The sequence below is a fragment of the Capsicum annuum genome, unplaced genomic scaffold (assembly GCF_002878395.1).
Source record: "Capsicum annuum cultivar UCD-10X-F1 unplaced genomic scaffold, UCD10Xv1.1 ctg2112, whole genome shotgun sequence".
Classification (NCBI taxonomy): Eukaryota; Viridiplantae; Streptophyta; class Magnoliopsida; order Solanales; family Solanaceae; genus Capsicum; species Capsicum annuum.
The window spans coordinates 41,804-68,152 of NW_025827026.1; the positions used below are offsets into that span (position 1 = coordinate 41,804).

Sequence of the window (26,349 nt, forward strand, 5' to 3'; positions counted from 1 at the left end):
ATTTGCTTGTGAGACAAGACATATGCGTGAAAACAAAGTCAAATAGCATAGCTCGTAGAACTTGAACTGAAATCAGACAAATGAGGGGTCGTGGATGGCTAAAGGTTAGAAAATCTCATGAAAGAACTTAACAAGTGAATGACGAAAGTTGTGCATTAAATTTGTTTGGCAAAAAAGAAGCTAGAGATTAAGGGAAACGAGGAAAACAAATGAAGGGGAATAAGGTGGAAAAGTTGAAAAACTTGGGGATATAAGTGATTACATCTAGGGACGTTTTATAGTCACTTGATCCATACATTCCTTCCCGCACCTTAACCTACATCTGCACCCACGAGTCTTTGGTGATTTCAAACTTGGTAAGTCTACACTAGTGGCGAACAACACAAAGGGCAAGTCTATAATTCTAGTTGTTGTACTTGAATTTCTTTGTGAGTGAGCAAAAATTCTTTCAATATTTGTGCTCCTTTGAAATTAAAATGTCTTGTACGAGTATGAATCAACTTTTGCATGAGAATGTCATCAATGCCTTAGAGTGAATGGTGATGTCTCACTCCTAATTAGGATAAACAAGCAAAGATAAGTTGCATAGTGAAATTGGGAAAATCTTTGAGGATGTTGTGTCACATCTTGAGAAGCATTTTTTATGTGAAATTTTCATTAGATACTATCTTCATTCTTGCGCCGTTGAAATGGGTATCTTGAAAACCTTTGATTTACTTGTTGTCATGACGTGTGGGTCCATGCTCTTTGAGTAGAAATGGATAAGATCTATTTTTTAAATAAATAAATAAACAATTAAAAACAAACAAACAGTGAAGAGTTGTATATCCTACCAAAAATACCTCAATTACCGTCCCTTAACTCAATACTATCGTTACAAATTAATAATTAAGAATATAGACTTACAACAACAATAAAATTTGGAGAGGATATTCCAATATCATCCCCGGGAGCAAAATCCTACTCTGTTGATCTCACAGAGGACAGTAACATCAGTCCTAGGGAACACCAAATGTAAAAGAGGGACTGAAGAGGGTGTGCTAACTGCGTTGATTTTGTCCAAAGCTCTTTTAACTTCGAATGGTGATGGCACATTATACCATTGTACATACCAAGAAAGAAGAGTAGAGGCTCTTCTCCCACAATCTTCAGTTGGCCATCTTCCAGACTTGATGTACGTAGAAAATTCCTGAAATTCCAGAGATGAACTAAGGATCTTCTCCACCCACTTCTTTACCGAACCAAGAAAAGTTGATTGCACGATTCCCTCCTTTGAACTTGTTGATCTTTTACTAAGCAAACCATTATTATAGGCCAGTGCTATCTGTACAGGCAGAATGGAATACAATAATCCATTAAAGATGGATATCAAGGATATTAATAAAAGGTAATATGCAGCTTAGAAGGAAAGTCCTCAGCATCAGTAAAGCATAAGTGCAATCAGGAGACCAGATCAAAAAGCATTCACTTTTAAGGGTACAATCTAATTCCCACAATAAAATCTTCTCTGAGTGACTTGTGTTGGATAAGTTTTACAGGACTTCACAAGGATGAACTGATAAACTTGAAGAACGTATGAGGTCTTTACAGAGTTGGAAATGTTAACGGTCATTGACCAATGGTATGATATAAACTTGCCAAAATAGGCTCACCCATCTTTTTAGGAAAGAAGAACATAATCATCCGTCTTTTTGACTTTTCAGAAGTTTTAGTTCATAAAGAGGAAATAATGAAGTTAAAGATGGTATTAGGGCTTTATGGTTAGAAATATTTATTATTCATTAATGGTTATCATGTTTTGGTACCAAATCTAAGCCCACATACTCTGCAACTCGCAAATAAATGACTTCACGCATGTAACCAAACAATTTGTCTTCCGAATCTTATTCAGAGTGTACAGAAATCTCAAAGATTTGCCATTATTATACTTTCATGTGCTTAGCAAATGGAAAAAGAATTGGCCCATACAAAAAGTTGAACGTAAATAAAGAAATCCTTCTGATAGTGATCATATTAACTTTAAAAAAAATACGAAGATAGCAAGCCCACACACTAAGCAGGTAGTTAAAAGAGAATTTTGAATCTGAAACAATATCACTTTTAAAAAAATCCATAGATTCCGCCAGCTAATCAGGTACAAAACAAACAGATACCTTCAGACTTGAGATGAAGAGTGTGTCCTGTAAATTGCTGGAACTACTAGTAACCCGATCAACCATGGAACCAATAGTAGTGTATAGCGACAGATAAACCTGCATATTTTCCAAATGTCAAATGACTGCCTCCAAATACTAATATTAGCTTCTGAACAAGGAGAACAAGTAACACAATCTTTATGAGAAGCAACTGAAGACCTTAAGTTTTAAACGTCAATTACGACTAATCACGACCCTAGAAGCTTGATTAAGGTATCCCCAAGGTGTAAACAGAATCACATTGGCGACATGATAAAATACCAGTGTTATGATTTGGAAGTGGTTTAGGCTGATAAAAGAGCAAGGAACGAGATGAGAAGTTAAAAAGAAGAACATGCTATAGGGCTCTCTTGGGATCCCCTCATGTTACGGGAGGTGCCCCAGCCAAGAGCATGAGAAAGGAGAGTTACAGCCATCACCAGCCCGTCACAAGACTCTGGGTCACTGAAGTGAGCTTGCGATTGGAGCTCATCACGAGAAGGTGAAGCCTGGGAGAAGAGTTTACAAGGGACAATGGAAGTTGTCATTGTTGCAAGGAAATCATAAGAGAAGTACCCAAGGCAGACTCAAGGGGCTTGCAGGAGGCAACACTGGGCTATAAATACCAGTCAATCAGGGAAAGACATTCCAGATACAGTTTGAAGGGCTTTGGGTTCCTTGGGAGGGATTCAACCAAGGCATCAAATATACTGACAAGTTGAGTCATAATGATACTTTGGGTTTGCTTTCACTCCATAAACGTGGTACTCCTTCCGTTTCAATTCATGTGAACCTATTTGATTGGGCACAAAATTTAAAGAAAAAAAAAAAGAGAAGACATTTGGAGCTTCTGGTCTTAAACACGCCAAAACATGTGTGGCTATATGACTTTTGAAAGTGTGGTCCTAAACATACCATAGCTTTTGTGTGGCTATAGAAGTTTCTAATTTAGGAAAAAATGGAAAGTTCCAATTAAATTGTTTCCAAATTTAGAAAAGGATCATGTTTTTTTAGGCATACTAAAAGGGAAATGGGTTACATGAACTGAAACAGAAGTAGTGAGGGGGACAAATTCCATAAGGTGAAATGGTAAAAAGCCTTACTTCCAAAACACTAAGGAGGTCTAGGAATCAAGGATATGGCTCTGCACATCAAATGCCTACTCATGAGATGGCTATGGAGATATACACAGGAGGAGCAGGTTTAATGAGAGGAGGTTGTCAATGAAAAGCATGGGGTACATAGTCATTGGTGCATCAGACTTTCAAGAGCACCTCATGGGTTGGAGTCAGTGTTACAAAAGCAAATATCTGAAAAAAAAACTCCTTCGGGGTTTTAAGTGCAAAGGGCACAAAAAGAATGGGCTTTAATGAAAAAGGCACAAATGGAGAAAAATGCAAGTATAGTGTACTTCAAGATTAATAATCATAAGCATGAATAACAAATATATGGACACAGAAATTGAAAACGAATTATGATAAAGTGAACATCAAGTGTTTAGTCTCGCATCTTCAGAATTGCACTCATTAGCAAGGAGAAGTATGGCCAGGAGTGGGTATTAATGAACGTTGGTTCGTTTGTTGGAAAATTGATAAAGAGTTGAGGTTACTAATTGAGTATTTTAATGATCGAAATAGCATAAATAGTCAAGTTAATATAAAGGATTGTATTGATAAACCTAGATTAAATCTAAGGTAAGTTGAGATCTACCTTCCTTAAACGTGGTTCCTCAAAATGCATGTCTAAAATGTTTATGAAACTGTTTCGCAAGAGAATGCAGATTCGGCTCAATGTTTATGAAAAAGTAATCTTTTAAGGTGCTATATGGTGTTATGATGAAATATTTACAAGAAAGAACCATGTTTTCTATGATAATGGTACTATATGTCAATGTTTCATAAAGTAACTCTACTTATGCTTTCAACTATGATTGCAATGATATTGTGCTATGAATATGATGAAACTTATGGTTTCACCTATGATCATGTATACAAGCTTATGCCATGTTTTAACTCCTGAAATGACTCAATGAGGGCATAAGAGGCAAACATAATTGAAGAGTAAACATTAAACATTGACTTCATAGACCATGATTGTGAAATACTTAGATGCACAAAAAAGGGTAAAAGGAGCTATATTTTATAAAGAAATGTTTTAGTAGTATTCTTAAATAAGAGGATATTTGCTTTCCAAAAAGGTGGTGATGCTTATCAAAATCACACGCTGGGATCATGGTTTTGACCATTTCTAAATGGCAACTATGTTCTATTGCCAAGAAATGGTGAGATTACATAATTTTTGAAGTATGGTATTAAAGAAAGACCACCAACTGATGTATACATGATCCACTATTCTAATTTCTATGTAAGTGTCTACACGAACTCCCAAAAATTGTACGGTTATGTTTTGATAAAGTAAGAATAGTGTTAGAACAGTATTATGTATTACATTTGAAATAATTTCAATATATTGTCTATAGATAGGGATCAGTGTAATAACTTGTTTACACAACCTAATAATATTTTCCAAGTCTTTATTTCTCACATGGTATCAGAGCACTGGTGAGAAACATTCGGAAAAGAAAATACAGTCACTATGCATTAATTTGCAGCAACGATACCACTTATTCGTGTCATCGTTTTTCCTTTGGTGTAGTGTAAAAACCAACACTACCACACAATCTGTTGGTCGACACAATCTGTCATCGCCCGAAGATCAAACCCTAGTAAGATTTTTCAGCAAAGGGCCCTGCAAGTATTGCCAAAGGCTAGGGTTTCGACAAGCAAGTAAAGTCATGGGCTGGTGCATGAGATGATTATCCAGAACTTTTTCAAGTCAGTTCTTTTTATGTCGAGGTTGCCTATTGATTCTGACAATGACCCACAATTTTTTCTGGAAAATGGTCGACAGAAAATTGTTTTCTAGCAATACAACATTGTTCTGATTGTCGATTTTGTTCCTCTTCAGTTGAGGTCGTGTGGACCTTCCAAGCACTTCGTACAAGTTTGCAGCAGATTCCGATAGCCAAATTTGGGTTTTAGTTCAATCAGATCTATTTTACCGAAAATATGTGTTTTCTAACAGTGTTTCAGAACTTTCTTTCCATTATTTGTCGATAACTCTCTCCAATCCAACCATGTCACTTAGAGTTGACGCTTTTATTCCAAAAAATATGGGAGTTGGAAATTCAAGTCTTATGATTACTTCATAACCCTTAATGGGGAGACTAGAAAATCGAACATCACAGTCCATGAAGAATTGACAAGGAGGAGGTTATTTTGGAGGATCTCAACCCAAGGGTAGTTATTGTAGTAGGCATGGACGCCTAGACATACATGTATGGTATGTTGTTCTCTACACAGTCGACTACCCAAGAATGCTCATGTTTCTCAGTTTGACACTACAGGTTTACTTATCTGAAGAGGAACATACTGAGTCTCTTAAGTATTATTCAAGTAAGTAGACGTCACATAGCCTCAGTTGCACATTTCTAGTACCCTTGGACCATGGGTTGTGGGCTCCGGAACTTCTGATCATATTTCTGGTTATAATCACTTCTTTCAAAATTTGTTTATTCAGTCTCTTTCCTTTGTTACTTTAGACAATGGGATCCAAGCAAAAGTAAAATGAGTTGAACAAGCCAATCCTCTGTCATTCTAAACTTTGTTCTTTATGTCTCTAGTTATCCTTTTAATCTTGCATCTGTCACTCGTTTGATTTGTGCCTTGATAATATTTCTTGATGAATTTTTTATGCCGTACCAGAGTACGAGACGAATGGTTGGTGTAGAACTTGAATCACAAGGCCTTTACTACCTTACCTCTCATAATTCTTTCGTAGCATGTCCAGTTACCGATCCTCCAGACATAATTTACAAACATTTGGGATATCTGAGTTATTCAAACTACAAAAGATGGTGTCTAATTTATCCAGTCTGTCCACATTAGATTTTGAGTCATGTCAATTGGGGAAACACACTTGCACTAACTTTCCACATAGCTCTGAGAGTCGTGCAAAATCAATTTTTTTTCTTAGTTCTTTCTAACATTTGAGACCCTAGTAGAGTCGGTCTAACATTTAGGATTTCATTAGTTTGCTAGTTTCCTTAATGATTATCCAAGATGTACTTGAATTTTCTTAATAAAAGATTTTTTCCGAGTTATTTTTTATATTCAAGAGTTTTTGTGCTGCAACACAAAATCAATTTGATATTTTAATTCATACTTTTCATTGGGATACTTCCTTAGAATACTCATTGTTCCAATATCAGTAGTTTATGACTCACCAAGGAATTATTCATCAGACATCTTTTCAGTACATGTGGTGGGGCCTGAGGTGAGGGAGAAGTATGCCTCTGCTTCTGTAACACACTACATTTTTTGAGCTAGAAATTGAACCGTCGTTCCTGCGTGTATAAATTCAAATCCCACGATTTATATTAGAATACATGTGTCATGATCTTTATCCTAGTGGGTGAAGTGCTTATGAGGTGAAAAATGTTCATAGGGATCACTTAGAGCAAGGTTGAGCTAAGAGTCTTTGATTCAGCCAAAATTTTGTATTCGATTCTACAAGAGTCAACTTCGAATGTGCATAACTTTTGACATATATGGAATTTTGCAGCTCAAAACCCACCAAAATATAGATAATTGAATTAGCATTCCAGCGATACCAATTTCTCCTTAATCTGATACCCGAGCGAAAAGTTATGACCATTTTCGTCAGAAACAGTAAGCTGCCGCTATAGCTCCGCGACACAGGCTTAAGTTACCGCGTCAACCACCGTGACGCGGAGGATAGTTCTCCTGCATACGAAAATACAAGACCAAAGGGCGTTTTAGTTATTTCCCCTTGCCCCCAAGCACCCAAATGACGGATTAAAGCCCCCAAAGGGCATTATTTGCCCACTTTTCATTATCAAACCCTTATGTAAACCTTCCTCCTTCCCAAGAACAAAATTTAAACTCTTTCCACAAGAAATCAAAAGGTTAACCTTCAAAATTCAAGAGTCTTCAAGAAAACATCAAGAATAGGGTTACTTTCACAAGTTCATTATTCAAGTCCTAAGATTCAAGCTTTCTTCCTCAAGAAATCAAGGATTCAAGTTCCAATTTCAAGCTTCTTCAAGAATTCGTTCAATTAAGGTATGCGGGGTATTCATCAATGGATCCCTTTCACCCATTGAACCCAAAAACCTTCTTTTAATTAAAATAAGGAGTTTTTCATTTACTATGGAATTTCATATGTTCAAAATGGGTTAAATTCATGCGTTCACTAGTAATTTAAACTCAATTCATGTCCATGTATGATCCCATGAAAAGTTAGGTTGCTTCATGCTTTAAATTTCAGTTTCCCATGTCATATTCAAGTGAATTTCATGTTAATCCCCAAACTATGAATTTAGCCATGTAATCATGTTGTTTTCCTCATACTTAACACATCCCCATGTTCAAGTTCATGATTCTCACATATTTGATGAAATGTCTATGTTTTGGGTCTTTGAACTATGATTCCATACTATAGTTTTAAAGCTTTATTACCGTATTTTATGGTCATTCAGTGTTGGCGGGTTATGAACACCCGATACCTATGTGTTTAACACGATTTCAAATTTTCAAGTAATGATTCAGTTAAACCATAGTTATTGTTATTTTACTCAGTTGATGTAATCATGAGGAGCACCATTAGAAATAATGTGCAATTAAAATTAGTCCAGTTCAGTACCAGTGTCAGTTAAGTTGGAAGTAGGATTTAGCATCGAGCGAATACAGGGATGGCGACTCCCCCGCCAGATTAGGCAGAATCATTAGAAGCAGTCCCTAAGTTCCAGAACTAAGTATCCAGCATAGGATATGAGGGGTCACTCGCTAATTTAGGCTTAACTTCCTTTCAGGGGTCACCCGTCAGTTTAGGCTTGACACCCTGGTCCTTCGGGACAACAGTTTAGTGGATCCACATAGGTAGTGTTAGTATCCGTGGCACGATACTAATACCCTTCCAACTGGGTTTACAGGTTGGACCTCAATTAGCTCAGATTGAGGCATTTCGATTACATAATACCTCCCACAATTTCAGTCATTATTCAGTATGTCTCAGCTCAGGTGATTTTAGTCCTTCAGATTACAGATTATTTTAGAAAAATACGTTTATGCTTGGTTTTGCATTCTCAGTTTTACATGTTCATTTTTTCATGCTCAGTAACTATACATGAGATTTACATACAGTATTCGTGTTATACAGCATGTCCAACTTTACATGAGATTTACATACAGTAGTCGTGTTATACCATATCCCAGCTTTAGTTCTACTTATTCTACAAAAGTAAAGATTTAAGTAACTAAGTGTAGTGATTCACCAGCTTATCAGATTGTTGTTTCTCATGTTTAAAGATACTTCAGCTTTCAGTTTATTTCAGTTTTTTAGGGAGTCTACTTGCACTTAGCATGCATGTTTTAAAATTATGTATGAAATCAGTTTTACTTATTGCATTTACCCCCACTTGCTCAGTACATTCCAAAGTGCTGATCCACATATATGTCTATATGCTACATTGTCTCATAATGTAGGTACCAGTTGTAGCACACACATCATAATCAAACAGTTGGCAGCTTCCAGCCAGCAAGTGATGAATTCTCCTAGTTCGAGAATCTCCAGTCAGATATAGTTCATGTACTCAATTTTAATTATTCATATGTATTGATTAGTGGTAGTTGGAGTCATGTCCCAACTATCTATAGTCAGTATAGTAGAGGCTTCATAGACAGTTAGTCAGAGTCACTCATGTAATTTAAGTTCCTCTTTCAGATTTATTGTGTTGTAAACCTTTTTAGTATCACATGTACTCTAGTTTTCTTACAACAGCAAATATAGTTTATATAATTAATTTAATTCAGATGCTCAAGTATCATGTCAGTTCATAGGGTAGCTTGGGATTACTTGTGGTTCTAAGTACCGTGTTACAACTAGGGGGTAGTCTCGGTTCGTGACAGCTTCCATCCATAAGTCTACAAGTGAAGCACTCTCTCATTGAGAATGGCGATAGACTATGATCGACAAGATGTCTAATTTAAAAACTAGTGGTTCTTAGGAGTTTGTTCCTCTTCCCTTAGCTAAATGTATTGTTGGGTTTATGCAATCAAAGTTGGTTCGGCAGGCTCACTTTTAGCAAAAGGTATACTTAGATATTGAGCTTAATTACAACGATACGTTTTTTATGTGCGTGACTAAAGTAGCATTTACCTGTCTTTCCTATCTATAGCTATAATCGTCGTTTTCCATTGGCCTCTTCGTCAGTTAGACATTAAGAATGTTTTTCTCCACAGTGACCATAAGGAAGAAGTCTATATAAAGCATCCACTTAGTTTAGTTTCGGAGTGGAGTCTAGTAGCCTTGTATGTTGATACTGCAAGTCACTCTATGGCCTAAAACTTCTCCTCGAGCCTAGTCTGGAAGTTCAGCACAATAATTTAGGACCTTAGCATAACTTGTATTGAAAGTGATCACTCTTTACTTTGACAACATTTTGCTCTAAATTTGTTTATTTATTTGAAGGTTTATGTTGACGATCTCGTTATCATCCGTAATGATCAAGATGGTATGACAATATCACTTATTTAAAGCAACATTTTAGGACTAAAGACTTCGACAGATCGAAGTATTTTATCATTGTCAAGGTTGATCAGTCTAGATCAGGTAAACAAAAGTATGCCTTAGACATTCTTGAAGAGACAAGACACTTGTATTGATCCGAATAAACTCCTGCCAAATTAGGGGGATCCACTCAGTGATCGTGGAAGATAAAAGTGGTTGGTTGGTAAGTTGAATTATCTCACATTAACTAGACCAAATATTTCTTTTCCTGTGAGTGTTGCAAGTTAGGCTATGGATTCTCCATACGATAGTTATTGGGGTGCAGTTGTCTGCATCTGTGACATATAAAGTCATCTCCATGCAAAGGACTACTCTTCGAGGATTGAGGATCGAGGCAACAAGCAAATAGTTGGACATGCAAACGTTGATTGAACAAGCTTACCTTCTAATAGATATTCTACATCCGGATATTCTGTTTTATCAGGATTTAATTTGGTGTTATTGAAGAGTAAAAAACGTAGTGTGGTTGCTCACTTGGATGTAAAAGTAGAATATTGAAATGATTGTCGCAACATATGAGCTATTTTGGATTAAACAAGTGATCAAAGAACTAAAATTTGGAGAAATCAAACAGATGAAACTTTAATCTGATAACCAAGAAACCCTTGATATCGCATCAAATCTAGTATTTTATGAAAGGACTAAGCACATTGAGGTTGGCTGTCACTTTGTCAAAGAAAAATACTCCAGGAAATATAGATATAAAATTTGTGAAATCGAGTGATCAGTTGGCAAATATTTCACCAAATCCTTCACATGCACTTGTATAAGTTACACTATGGCTCGTACTAGCACGGGCCCAATATGCGGTATTTTTTTGTATCAATTTATGTAACATAAATAAAATTTAGATAATAAGTCATTAAAATTATTTATGTTTTTAATTACTATAATTTATAATACTTTTTCTTCTATTCCAATTTAAGTGGCATTGATTTAATTTCTAGAGTCAGCCAAATATTTTATTTCTTTTAAATTTTTAAGTTGTTAATTATTTGATTTATGATGTTTTTTACATAATTTTTCAATAAAACTTTCTCCATCCCAGTTTATGTAGCACAAATAAAATTTCGATAGTCAATCAAATTTTTCTATATTAAGTTTTAATATTGTTATTTACAATACATTTTATCTCATTTTCAAATAACATTTGTTACTTTATGTCTTCCTCTGTCTCATCCCAATTTATGTGGCACTAATATAATTTCGATAGTCAATCAAATTTTTTATGTTGACATATCATTTTATGTTTATTTTACTTTTTTGAAGAAATATTATTAATTTTTAATGCTTAGGTGACCACAATAATTAATTAGGAGTGATATAGGTAAATCACGATTGAAGCAGTAAAGCGGACATGTCTTAAATAACTCATACTAACTTATTAGAAGTGATATAGCAAAACTACTATAAATTAAAATAGATATGAAAAAAATTTAAGCGGATCTCACATAAGACGTCACGTTAATTTAAAACATCAATAGTTAATTTATCATTTTTTTAATTTATTTTACCTTTTTTATTAAATAATTAATTTTTTTTAATAAACGGATAACTTATAATAATTAATTAGGGATGAAATAGTAAAATTATGATTGAGGCAGCTGAAGCAGAGATATATATATATATATATTACTTTTTTTTTAAATATATTAATTTTTCAATACGTAAATGACATATAATAATTAATTAGAGGTAATATGATAAAATCACGGAGGAAGCGAGCATGACGACCGTCTCATGCTTCCCTTCACTCTTCTATATATTAGAATGTGTAATAAACCCGCTACATATGACTTATATGCATCAGCTTGAGGGGAATGTTATAGTATCCTAATGCGAAAAGATTGTAATGTATTGTCTATAAATAGGCTCAATTTGATAATTAGTTTACGCATCTTAGTAATATTTTTCGAGTCTTTATTTCTCACAGATACGAAGGATATGATATGTTCCACATGTTCCACAATATGCTGGTATTGCATAAATGTGATAACATATTATTAGTTAATTTTAGGACATGTTTTATGTTTGATAATACAATCATGTAAGCATGATTTTCCTCGCGTCTCATCCCACTTTTGATGCAAGACAATGACATTAAGTATGATTATATTCACACCCGAGGGCGATGTCATTGTTTTTCTATTACATATAGTTGCGCCCAAAGTTGGTGACACAAGCTCTAAATTTTTCAGGTACCGGTATGGATCTAGAGGTCGCTTCGTTATTTAAATTTTAAGATTCGGAAGTACAAATCCAGATACAGGTGTTGGGATTCAGCTTAAAATAGAGTTACTTGTCTAATTACGAGACAATATGTAGAAAATTTACAGGGTCGTCTTTCAAGGAGAAAATATATTGATCAAAAGGAAAATCCAAAAAGGGCATAGGAATTACCGCATACAAGTTATTCTATTTTCATCAATTTCCCCTTAGTTTAGTTTTGATTCCAGAAGTCATAGGTACTTTTCCTGAATTTCTCCGTTGGTTTTGGTGATAATATCCAAAATCGATTGACCAAATCCGGTACATGTCCACACATCCACACTAATGTCATGTTGACACCAGTGCAACACTAAAAATGAAGAGTCTCAGGATGTGCCCCGTGCATAGTATATTTTTGTACATCATAGAGGTTCCATGACATTATTATGGGTGGCCTAGAGTCTAGACATGAGTCCCTTATGAAATTTTCATTTTGTAATGATTTTCAGATATTCTATGAATTGAGAACCATAGGTTAGATTTTCATGATTATGATGAGGCTGATGAGCCTTATGTTATATTAAGCTTTATATACATGACGCCTGCATTGCTATGAAAAGGATAATATGTCCAGATGGTTAGCTCCATGAAAAGTTTTAACACATCAGGCGTCAATCACACATGCACCTAGAATTGGGGTGTAACAACAACAATATTCAGTAGATAACATTTTTCTTAACAGGTTAGAACAAATGTTCAAGAAAGTTTTTCCATGGCAACTACACAACTGCATCGCTCAAAAACACAGCATTTACTGTAAATCATTTAAGAATATTTTTTTTCTGTAGGTAAAAATCATTTGCCTGATGAATCATCCATCACCTGTAATAGGGCTGGCCTGTCCTTGCTTACACACTCAAATAGCACTTGTAAGCAAAATTCTTGGAAGTCAATGTCAGATCTGCAAATGTGCAATACAGTCTTTACTATCAACTCATAATTACAATTAGAAGACAAGAATTTCAGCAGGACGTTAGACAATCTTGATACATTCCAATCTTGGAGACTAATCTTTCATTATCTGGCAAGAAAGTTTGATAGGATTTCACACAATTTTGCAATATTTGCATCAAAAACTAATTTTTCACACAATCTTTATCATTTAGTTAGTTACTAACAAATTACAAATGAATTAGTAAGTACATGCAAATAGTCCCTTCTTTTCAAATTGAGCATAAGGATTCAAGAGGGAAACATGAGCTTGTGATACTGAGTAGGTTATGAAATAGATTTCCCTAAGAGGGTCAAAACTGAGCCCATAGAACTTTGATGTGATGTTCATGCAGGAAAGTGAAGAAGTGGAGCACGTTAGATTTCATATAATATCATCGTAAGCTCTCACACTTAACATGGACATTAATTTGGAACAGGACAACCAAATATCAAAGTCGTCTGAAATGGAATCTTGAAAAAAAATGAACAGTTTGTTGAAAGAAAATCAGATGGAGAACTAGAAAACAGACAGAGCAACAGCAGTGGATAGCAACTTACATTTGCACAAAAGCAATCATAATTCACTGAGATAAATAACACAATTTACATGGAATATACAGATCTATCAAGTTTAGACTACAGCTGTTCCTTTTCCACATCCACACTAACGGAAGGAAAACCAAGCATCAGGAATAAGTGAGGATATAGTTCAGAACAAAATTACTCAACTATATCATGACATTTTAGGAATGGGCATAGAGTAATTGGAACAAACTAAAAGCACATCCTCTTTTATTAAGTCACAAACAATTAGTACAAAACAAACATGACAGTGAGTTTGTTTTAAAAAGCCAGATTACAGCTTCAAATATACATGGGTTGTCTTCATTCACTCAAAAAGATAGACAAAAAGGAATGTCAGTCAATAAGGAAAACAAAAAGACGCAGTGTCTGAAGAACAGCAAGAAGCAAAATATCAACATTGTTGGCAGGTAGAATTAGATGCAACCAGGAACCTAAAGCTCCCAGCTGAGCTTTTGAGGAGTTAGAAATGGAGGGTGTTCACGCGAAAAAAAAAAATCAAATCAAACCAACAACCAACTCAAACTAAAAGAAAGAACAAAATATTTTTGGTTTAATTTGGTTTTGATTTTAATTTTAAAACCCAACAAATACTGGTTTGGTTTTGGTTTTGTGAGAAATATAAGAAAAAAATATTATTCAATTGTGGTGTATCTAAATTATTGTATGGAGACTCTATTTATAGACACTACATTAGACTCCTTTTCCAACTAGGACACTGATATTACAATCCTTTTTCAAGTACAATTCTACATACTATTCTTATTCCTACTCATAGTCTAAAAATCCCCCTCAAGCAGGTGCATATAAGTCATATGTACGTAGCTTGTTACAAATATAATTAATATGAGGACAAGTAAGGGACTTGGTAAAAGTATCTGCAAGTTGATCACTCGATCTCACAAATTTTGTAACAATATCTCTAAAAAGTTTCTTCCCTTTCACAAAGTGACAATCAATCTCAATGTGCTTAGTCCTCTCATGAAATTCCAGATTCGATGCGATATGAAGAGCCGTTTGGTTATCACATACAAGTTACATTTCACTGATTTTTCTAAATTTTAACCCTCAACAGCTGTTTAATCTAAACTAGCTCACAAGTAGCTATCATCATTGCTCGAAACTCTGTTTCTGGACTAGATCTAGCAACCACATTCTATTTCTTACTCTTCCAAGACCCAAAATTGCCTCCTACTAAAACACAATATCCAGATGAAGAACATCTATCACAATGTGATCCTGCCCCATCAATGTCTGTATATCCAACTATCTACTCATATCCTTGATCCTTGAAAAGTAGTCCTTTACTTGGAGCTGAGTTAATATATCGCATAATGCGAATAACTGCCTCCCAATGACCTTTGTTTCTCGGACTCTTTAAAATGTCTAGGGGTGCGTCTTGGATCCTTCAAAGATAGTATATATTTTTGAAGGATTCGACACGAATGCGGCAACATTTTTAGAGAGTCAGAGCAACTTAGCCGATGACTATCACAGGGAGATACCATAAGCTGACTTACAACACTCACAAGATAGAAAATGTCAATTCTGATCACTGTGAAATAATTCAACTTACAAACTAGACGTTTATATCTTCCAGGATCATTGAGTTGCTCCCCCTGTCCTGGCAGGAGTTTAGTATTTAGATCTATAGGAGTGTCAATAGGTTTACATCTCATCACTCTTGTCTCCTTGAGAATTGCTAAGGCATACCTGCATTGCTTAATAACAATACCTAATCTGGACTTAGCAACTTCAATACTTATAAAGTACTTGATCCTCAAAATTCGATATATGTAAGACCTCAGACATATCAGGATGATCAGGATATGAGGAAGATGTAAAGTAAGGTTGAAACACAAAGAATCTGACATCAGCTGACATAAGGTACTGACGAAAAATCAGGTGAATAGCGACGATACCCTTTTTGTACTCGAGAATAACCAAGAAAGACACATTTGAGAGCACGAGGGGGTTAATTTATTTTTCCCTAGTGAAGTTAGGAATAAAACATGCACCCCAAAGACACGAGGGAGAAAAGAGTATAGAGGTGACTGTGGAAACAATATAGAATAAGGAATTTGATTTTGAATGAAAGATGAAGGCATCCAATTAATTAAGGGAAAACTAACACAAAATGTCTATTGAGTTAAGTTTCTTACACAAAAAATAACACACTTATCATCATTGATCAAAAATGGCCTTTCGGGCCATATTGTTTCAATAAAATGGCCGGTCAACCATATTATTTACATAAAAAATAGTCGCGGCCATTTGCAATTCCTAATCCTGTTTTGTTGACATTATTTGTAATTTTGCCATTTGCCCATCTTATTTCTAATATAAAAAAAACTTTTTCATTATTTAAAATTTTTTTGCTACTCTTTTTTCAAAATCTTCTTTATTTTCTAATTATTTCACTTCTTTTATGGATGCTTTATTATTTTTTGTTTATACTTTTATTTGTTAAGGTGGAAATGCATAATAGTTAAATAAATATCGATATTGATACATTACATAATTGTTTAACAAAATATCTATTCATGATTATACCCCATTCATAAAATGTCAATATATTACATATCTATTTATATGATATAGATATACGTCTACACAATGTTGATACACGTTTGGACGCCATTTACATAATTTCGACACATTACATAACTATTTATACAATATTGATACACGTTGATACATATTTATACAATATTGATATATTACATAGACACTACATAATTATTTGTACATCATATATACATGTTTATACATCATTCATACAATATCAATATATTACATATACACTACATAACTATTTATGCAATATCAATATATTACATATACACTATATAACTACTTGTACATCATATATACAAGTTTATACATCATTTATACAATATTGATACATGAAAAAAAGTTGTAAGAAAAAAGCTTGAAAAAAAAACGAACAAGTTTTTTTGAATTAAAAAAAAACAACAAAAGAAGTTTTTTTTTTTAAAAAATAGGGCTGAGAAAAAAGAGAAAATGGTCTAATTGTCATTTTAGGTAATAATGACCATTTTAAGAAATAAACAAATTCTTGGCTATTTTTGTTGTAAATTATTTTTTTTGTATATAAATGAAATTTTTCCTTTATTAAATAGCAAGATCAACATCGCCCCAAAAATGCAACGAAATATGAGATTAAATGAGAAAAGTGCAACCAGTCTCGATGAGGTGTCTATTCTTCCACTCTTCTACACCATTCTGTTGATGGGTATACAAACAAGAAGTCTGATAAATAATTCCTTGATGAGTCATAAATTGTTGAAACTGAGAGGACATATATTCTAAGGTGTTGTCAGTACAAAAGGTACGAATAGAGATACCAAATTGATTTTGTATTTCAGGAAAATAACTCTTAAATATAGGAAAATATTCAGATCTTTCATTAAGAAAATCCAAGTACATCTTAAATAATCATCAATAAAGCTAACAAAATAACAAAACCATAAGGTTGAATTGGTTTTGCTGGGACCCCATATATAAGGGTGAACTAGGAAAAAAAGACTGCACACATTTCTTAATACTACGTTAAAAAGTAGTTCGAGTGTGTTTCCTAAGTTGGCATACTGACAATCTAATGTGGATCGAATAGACAAACTAGGCACCATCTTTAGTAACTTGAACAAACTAGGATGTCCCAAATATTTGTGAATTAAGTTCAAAGAATCTGTAACTGGGCAGGCTATGGAGGAGTTAGGAAAGTTAAGGTAGTAAAGGCTGTGTGATTCACATCCTACACCAATTGTTTTTCCCATACTACAGTCATGTGTGATTAAAAAGTCCTCAAGAAATAATATGCCACATTTTAAGGCACGAGTAAAACGACCAACCGATGCAAGATTAAAATGTCAACCAAGGAAATGAAGAACAAAATTTAAAGTGACAGCGGATAGGGGATTAGCTTGTCCAACTCCTTTTGCTTTGGTTTCATTACCATTGGCTAAAGTGACGATTTGGAAGAGACAATGAATAAACAATATTTGATAGAAGTAATTTATTACCAGAAACAAGATCATAAGTGCCAAAGTCCACAACCAAAGATCCATAGGTAGGAGATGGTATAGTTGAGGCTACGGGTAGAGATATCTGCATGCTTGCTTCATACCGAAGATACTCATTATATTTCTTTTCAGATAACTACACCCATTAATTACTAGTAGTGTTAGACTAAGCAACATGAACATCTTTGGGTGGTCGATCATGCAAACAACAACAACAACAACAACAAACCCAGTGTATTCCCACCTAGTGGGGTCTGGGGGGTAAGATGTACGCAGTCCATACCTCTACCTCTAAAGAAGTAGAAAGGCTGTTTCCGATAGACCCCCGGCTATCATGCAAAGAATAACATATTTCACGGGTATGTCCAAGCCTATTACAATAACTACACTTAAGTTGAGAATAGCATATGTCACGACTGTGTCCAAGCCTTTTACAATAATTACACATAGGTCGAGACCTTCCAAAACGACCTTCCCCCCGTCGATTCTTCATGGATTGTAATATTTGATTTTTTGATCTCCTCATTAAGGATTCGGACTTGATCATAGGACTAAACCAAGCAAAAAGTAAGGAAATATGTTGCCGGAATCTGGGTAAAAAGGTGTTCAATCGTTGGAATCTGAAAATAGAATCTGAAAATAAAATGCTTTGGTGCAGGAGAATTAGATCTGATAACCGAACTTGATTGAGATCAAGAAATAACTATATGGCAGCCTCGAATTGAAGAGGCGACCCTGATGGAAAGAAAACTTGTTGAAAACAAGGTAAGAAATGGCCTCACGCACTGGCATGTGAATCTGACGTGTTCATTGGAGAACGACTTCCGACGACGCTTGAGAGTGTTGCCCCTATTTCCGGCGATCCTAACTGGGATTTTGTCTCCGGGAAAATTCAAACCTGGTGGTGGGTTTTTCTAAAGAAAAAAAAACACTGAGGTAAAAGGTTAGGTCACGAAAAAATTCACAATGACGCCGATTTAGCTGAAATGAGGCACAAGGATACTTTTTTCACCAATGCTTTAATACCATGTGAGAAATATAAGAAAAAAATATTATTGAATTGTTGTATATCTAATTATTAAATTGAGACTTATTTATATATACTATATTAGACTCCTTTTTCAACTAACCTAATTCACGTCCTCCATACTTTCCTATCTAGGGTCATGTCCTTAGTGTATCTGCTCCATGTCATGTCTAATCACCTCCTTCCAGTATTTCTTCGATCGACCTCTACCCCGCCTAAAATTGATAAGAGTCTAACCTAGATCTAGAAGCAAAAAACGAAATTAACACAAGTAGAAGATAGATGAAGAAGAGAAGTCACGGATTCAACAAACAAACACAACACAGATGCAATAAATGAAAGGATAGTAGTGAGACATAATCCTTTACCAATAGAAGGAACCAAGGTGTGTATCTAACACCAAGACCCACAACAACCAATAAAGGAAACACCACACTCTTAGGTGGACACAAAGGGATTCAAACTCCTCAAGCACTCACCCACAACTCCTCAAGCCAAGTTGTCAACTCAAGTGAATCCACACTCAAGCTAACCCTAGTTGCAATGACTTTCCAAGTCCTACACTACAATAGTTTTTCCAAGCCCTACACTAAAGCACTCTTTCTCAAGATTCATCAAAAACTAATGAAAATAGAAGCCTAAATGTCTATTTATAACTTATTACACAAAAGACTTGAATACCCTTAATGAAAAAGGGCTCTTATGAAATGTAAAGGAAAAACAAAAAGACCATAACACCCTTTAATAAGGGCGGCCATGGAGTGTAAACTCCTTTTCTTTTCTCTTCAACTTGTGTCATCCCTTGGAGTGGTTCAAAAGGCCTTCACAAACTTCGATCTCCATGGCTACGTCTTGAGCTTGGTTCCTTGTGAAAGGTCTTATACCCTTTGCTCCCGTATCAAAAACCATCAATAGCCAACCTCTTCCGCCTACGAACTTGAGCATCAGTGCCCCTCAAACCATCTCAACCACACTTCCAGCTTCTTGTCCTCCACCGAAGCCGCTCCTACCTTCTCCCAAATAGTCTAATTCCTAAACATATATCCCCTAGTAAGTCCACACATCCAACGCAACATCCTTATTTCCATCATCTTCAATATTTAGATGTGAGTGTTCTTGACTTGCCAACACTGCACACCATACAGCATCGCCGGACGGACTGCCACTCTATAGAATTTGCCTTTAAGTTTAGGAGGCACCTTCTTATCACACATAAATCCATAGGCGAGCCTCTATTTCATCTACCCTTCCCCAATACAGTGAGTGACATCCTCGTCAATCTCTCCATTCCTATGAATCATAAAATAAAGATAGTTGAGTGACATCCTCCTCAATCTCTCCATTTCCCTGAATCATAGACCTAAGATACTTAAATTTATCTCTCTTACGAATAACCTAGGAATCCAACTTAACTACCACCTCGTCCTCATGCATCAAATCACTAAACTTGTATTCCAAGTAATCCATCTTGGTCCTGCTCAACCTGAACTCTTTAGAATCCAGGTTTATTCGTCAAATCTCTAATTTATCATTAACACCTCCCTGAGTCTTATCAATAAAAACTACGTCATCCGCAAATAGCATACACCAAGGCACCTCTCCTTGAATACTCCACGTCAAAAAATGCATCACCAAGGCACATAAAAACGGACTAAGAATTGATCTCTGGTGCAACCCAGTCAAAACAAGAAAATGCTTTAAATCTCCTCCCACCGTCCTCACTCGAGTCTTCGCTCTATCATATATGTCCTTAATCGATCCAATGTACGCCGCAAGGACACCTCGAGCCTCCAAGCACCTCCAATGAACCTCACTAGGGACTTTGTTGTGTGCCTTCTCCAGGTCGATGAACACCACGTGTAAGTCCCTCTTCATCTCCCTATACTGCTACATTAGTCTCCGCACAAGGTGAATTACCTCTGTCATTGAGTGGTCTGGCATAAATCCAAACTGATTCTAAAAAATAAACGTGATCCTTCTCAACCTCCGCTCGTCCACCCTCTCTCATATCTTCACAGTATGACTCAACTTTATACCCCTGTAGTTGTTGCAACTCTGAATGTCACCCTTATACAAATCATCGTATTCCATCTCCAAGCCTCAAGCATCTTCGCAGTTCTGAAAATGTTGCTAAACAATTCAGTCAGCCACCTTAAACCTGCCACACCAGTGTACTTCTAAAAACCCATCCGCATCTCATCAAGCCCCATCGCCCTACCCTTATGCATTATACGAATAGCCTCTTTGACCTCCTCAACCTCTATACATCTATAATAACCGTAATTAGGACTAAGAAATGTATATATAATCCTTTATACTCGTCACCAGTGTTCAAGGAAGCGTGATGCGAAAAAAAGTGATAAGGCTCCGCATCACACATTATGCGAAGCGTGAAGCAAAGCGAGCATATAATAGAAGTGAAGCAGTGAAGAAGAAGTCGCAGTATTGGTAGTCGCATAGTGAAGAAGAAGTCGAAGCAATGGACTTCAAAGTTAACCTTAGAAAATTACAGCAATAGTAGTCACCACAGACTCTTTTTATCTAATTTAAAATTGATCCTAAAAATAAAATGAACACGAAGTGACTTCTTTTAATTTAAAATTGACCTTAAAAATAAAATCAACATGATGCGCTCGCATCAGCTACACACAGCGAAGGGGGATCGCATCGCCTCGAATCATTGCATTATGCGACAATGCAAACGCATTCCTGAACAATGCTCGTCGCCCTTCATTCTTTAGCACAATGGTGATGAAAAACGCATTCAAACCTTTCACAAACTCTCCACTTTCGAACCACTAGTTCTAGAGGCTTATCACCCATACAACCCTGCACCATTTCCCACACCGACTTTTCCCCTATAGCCCTTTCCAACCACTCCCCCATCCCTATCTGACTAAAAGTTAGCCCCCACCCCGTTGGTCTCCATACGACTTCTTTAAACAAAAAAATTCATAGGAACCCTATAATGGCACCCTTCACATTTTCCTCCCCTTCAAATACCACTCCATTCACATTTAAAGACTATGAAATTACTCCTTCTATTTGCTTCCGCCACACTATGAATGAGTTTTATATTTGAATCCCCTTCTTTAAACCTATAATGACGCTTCAGGTCATTTACCATATTTTCTCTTATTTTCATTGTTAGAGCTTCTCCATAGCTGGCCCAAGTCATTTATGACTTGCTGGAACTAAAAGTTCAATTACTGGGCAGTTCGTTTGATTTTTAGAGTTATTTTCCTGTTTTGAAGTCTTCGCTGGTTCCAAATGGCCATCGGACAAAAACTTCAGTTAAATGACCTCAAATATAAATTGACTGTTCCAGCAGCTCTGCAATATCAATTTTAGGCTAGGTGGACCTTTGGTTAGGGTCCCGAGGCACCCGATCTCATTTTGACCTGTTGGTCGAAAAGTTAAGAAATTGGAAATTGGAAATTGGGTATGGGACCCATATTTCATCGAAACGACCTCAAAGGAAAATTTCAACATCCCCATTGAGTCTGGAATGTCAAATTTGGTGTGGTTACATAGTTCATTTGCGTATACGAGATTCCGAACAAATCCCGAGCACCCGATTGAAGACCTTTGATGCACCGCGATAGCGACTCTTTGGACTTCGAGGATTAGAAGTGGACTCTTGGAGTCCGAGTCGCCTATTTCCTTTGATCATTCTATATTCAGTCTTTAGTTTCAAGACAGATGTATTGACTATTCTAGATTTTTGGGTTGTATTATTATACTAAATGCTCTTGCACTAGCTCCACCAGATCGTGGGATGGTATTTATGTAGTGAATACCTTAAAACTATATCTTTTATTTTGCTTATTTATTTTGTTGTATTACCTATTTGGCCCTTTTTAAGGCATTTCCACCAAGTTAACCCATTGTGCTTAGCTTCGGGTTACGATTCAACTTACCTACTGAGGGGATTTAGTAGGTGCCATCATGACTTGTAAATCGGGTTGTGACACAACCACAATGCCCTAAATTTTTGTCTCCAACTAGTTTCTTGAGCGACTGCTACAGCGGCAATCTCAGTCTTCGCCTTTTCCTTCCTTATACTCTCTCTCTCTTCTAACCCTCTCACCCTTTCTATATGCCCTATTTCCCCACCTCATTTATTAACTCCCTCATCTTAACTTCAACCCTTACAAACACCTCCTTGTTCCACCTCCTTATATCTCCTTTAAACAATTTTAACTTGCTAGCAAGTCGGGAAGAAGGTGTGCTAGAAACTTCATACCCATTCCACCACTCACTTATTTATCCACAAAATCTAGTGCTCTGAGCCATATGTTCTCAAATCTAAACAGAATGCGCAAACACCTCCTTCTACTCCCTATCTAGTAAGATAGGCGTACGATCTGAGGTAACTCTAGGGAATGGGACTTGCAATACATCGGGGACCAGCTCTTCCCTAGCAGTGGACACTAAGAATCTCTCAAGTCTAGATTTGATGTGGAATCACCTCCTCTGAGTAAGGCACTTGCCATCAATAAACTCCGAGAATTCATTCATCGCCCTGGAGATCACCCTACAATCCACCCTACTTTTTGGAAATCTTATAATGTTAAAATCCCATCTTAACACCTAAGAGACCTCCTATCCTACCATAATAATGGACATCTCTTCCCAAAAACTTTCCTTACTTCCTTCCTCTACCTGGTCATACAACCCCCCACCCCCCACCCCAAACCCTATTTTCCCTACTATCCACTATTTTAACCCACACTGCTAACATGAACTCCCCCTGCTTACCTCCACCACCTCCACTTTTCTATCATCCCAAAAACCATAATACCCCCTACAATCCCTAATCACAGAAACTAAGCATATTTCAACCATCTAACTCCCCTCCCCCCCTCCAAAAAAACTTCTCATCACTGCATTTGTCATCGCTTCCATTTTAGTCTCTTGAAGGCACAAGAGATCCGCACCCCATTCCCTAATTCCCATTTTGATAATGGCCCTCTTGTTCGAGTCATTCATCCATCTCACATTCCAAGAAATAATTTTAACTTTCATAATCAACATATTTACCCTCACCCCCAATCCTCCTTTCTCCCATACTTCCACTCTTGCTCCTACTCTCTCCTATGGTACACAAACAAATTACCTTCCCCACCCTTCACCAAACTCCTTTCCCTATTGTATACTCCCTCTGTTCCTTTTTGGTTGTCATGATAAAACTTTGCACAACCATTAAGAAAAATTAACTACGAGTGTAATTCTAGAATAATTAATGCTAAGGGCAAATTTGAAAAAAAGTAATTAATCCTCTATTGATTTTTTAAATTGACAAGTATTTAGGAACAACTATTTTATCATACATGACAACTGAAAAGGTACCGAGGGAATATATATTTATATTTATATTTATATATGAAAATTTTAAAATTTTATACTACATCTTTAGTCTTTTGCATTCTTGTCCTATAGTTTAGTTCTTTACCTTCATAATTTATAGTAATTTTGTTTTTTTGCCTTTACATTCTAGTTTGATTTATAGTCTTTATTTTGATAAATTCAAACTTTGTTTCATGTTAAAAGTAAACTGTCTTTAATTGTTCATCATTGTTTAATTCTATTAACATCAAAATATCATGGAATTGAAATCTTTTCTTAAAGAATAATTGGCAAAGTCGCATTATGGTGGACCGTAGTCATTGGAATATGTGTTTGTTAAAATACGTCACATATTTATTAAAAACGATAAAAAAACAAAAAAATCCAACAAAGACCAAACCGATGAAAAACCGACTTAGTTGGCTTGGTTTGGTTTGGTTCTAACATATGAAAGAACGACTTAATAGGTTTGGTTTTCTTTTAGAAGATAATTGATCAAACCAAACCATGAACACCCTTACACTGCATTTGTTTTCATTAAGATTAAGACGACTTAATCTGAACGTTAAGATGTTCTTTCTAGTTCTGAACACTCTGAATGATTAAGACCGTTTGTTTTAAACATCTGAATGTGCATAATTATTTTTCAAAATTCCTTTACCATCTTACCTCTTCAAATTCCTTCACAGCATGCTCCGCTACAGATCCTCCTAACCTTATTCACAAACGTTTGGGACATCCTCGTGTCAACTTGGGAAACACACCCGGGCTATTTTTTCACGTAGTATTGAGAGTCGCTCGGAGTCTATTTTCTCATTAGTTCATTCTGATATTTGGGTTCCTAGTAGAGTCAGTTCACCCTTAGGTTTTCGTTACTTTGTTACTTTCATCGATGATTTTTCAAGATGTACTTAGGTTTACTTAATGAAAGATCGTTCCGAGTTATTCTCTAAATTCAAAAGTTTTTGTGCTAAAATACAAAATCAATTTGGTGTTTCTATTCGTGCTCTTCGTAGTGATAATGCCTTAGAATACTTACCCTTCCAGTTTCAGGAGTTCATGACTCATCAAGGAATCATTTACCAAATATCATGTCCATACACCCCTCAACAAAACGGTATAGCAGAAAGGAAAAATAGGCATCTCATTGAGACTGCTCGCACTCTTCTCATTGAATCCCATGTTCCACTGCGTTTTTGGGGCGATGCGGTCCTCGCATCTTGCTATCTCATTAACAGAATGCCATCATCTTCGATCCAGAATAAGGTTCCCCATTCCATACTATTTCCTCAGTTACATCTCTGCTCTATCCCCCCTCGTGTTTTCAGAAGCACATGTTTTGTTCATAACTTAGCCCTAGGAAAAGATAAATTAGTCCCTCGTGCTCTCAGATGTGTCTTCCTTGGTTACTCTCGAGTTCAAAAAAGGTATCGATGCTATTCACCTGATCTGGGTCGCTACCTTATGTCCGTTGATGTCACATTCTTTCAATCTCAACCTTTCTATACATCTTCTGATCATCTTAATATCTCTGAGGTTTTACCCAGACCTCCAGTCTTACCCACACCAATCTTTGAGGAATCAATAATTACTTCTCTATCTCCAGCTACAGTGCCACCACTTTTGATTATCATCGCCGCCCACGTCCAGTATCAGTCCCAAATGATTCATGTCCTGCACCTGATGCTTCCCCTACTGCGGACCTGCCTCTTCCTAGTCAATCAGTTGCACTTCAAAAAGGTATAAAATCCACTCGTAATGCTAATCTACATTATACTTTCTTGAGTTATCATCGTTTGTCATCACCCCATTATGATTTTGTATCGTCTTTGTCCTCTATTTTCACTCCTAAGACTACAGATGAAGTACTTTCCCATTCAGGATGGAAACAGGCTATGATTGATGAGATGTCTGCTTTATATAAGAGTGGTACTTGGGAGCTTGTTTCCCTTCCTACAGGTAAATCTACTGTTGGTTGTCGTTGGGTTTATATGGTCAAAGTTGGTCCAGATGGTCAGGTTGATCGGCTGAAGGCTCGCCTTGTTGCCAAAGGATATACACAAATATTTGGGCTTGTTATAGTGACACTTTCTCTCCCGTGGCTAAAATAGCTTTTGTCCGTCTTTTTCTCTCTATGGCTGCCGTTCGTCATTGGCCTCTTTATCAGTTAGACATTAAGAATGCTTTTCTACATGGTGATCTTGAGGAAGAAGTTTATATGGAGCAACCACCTGGTTTTGTTGCTTGCTCAGAGGAGTCTAGTAGCCTTGTATGTCGATGGCGCAAGTCACTCTATGGTTTGAAACAATCTCCTCGAGCC

At 36.1% G+C, this 26,349-nt stretch overlaps 1 protein-coding gene across 1 annotated transcript in view; it reads right to left on the minus strand.

Annotated features, from left to right (window-relative positions):
* Positions 1 to 795: 795 nt before the first annotated feature.
* LOC124890629 (anaphase-promoting complex subunit 1-like) overlaps positions 796 to 26,349 on the minus strand; it is a gene marked incomplete at its 5' end in the record, with an annotated part of 64,616 nt that continues 39,062 nt past the window's right edge. Inside the window, 3 exon segments of the mRNA XM_047402423.1 lie at positions 796 to 1,324; positions 2,154 to 2,252; positions 12,915 to 12,993. Coding sequence (XP_047258379.1) covers positions 941 to 1,324; positions 2,154 to 2,252; positions 12,915 to 12,993 — 562 coding nt within the window.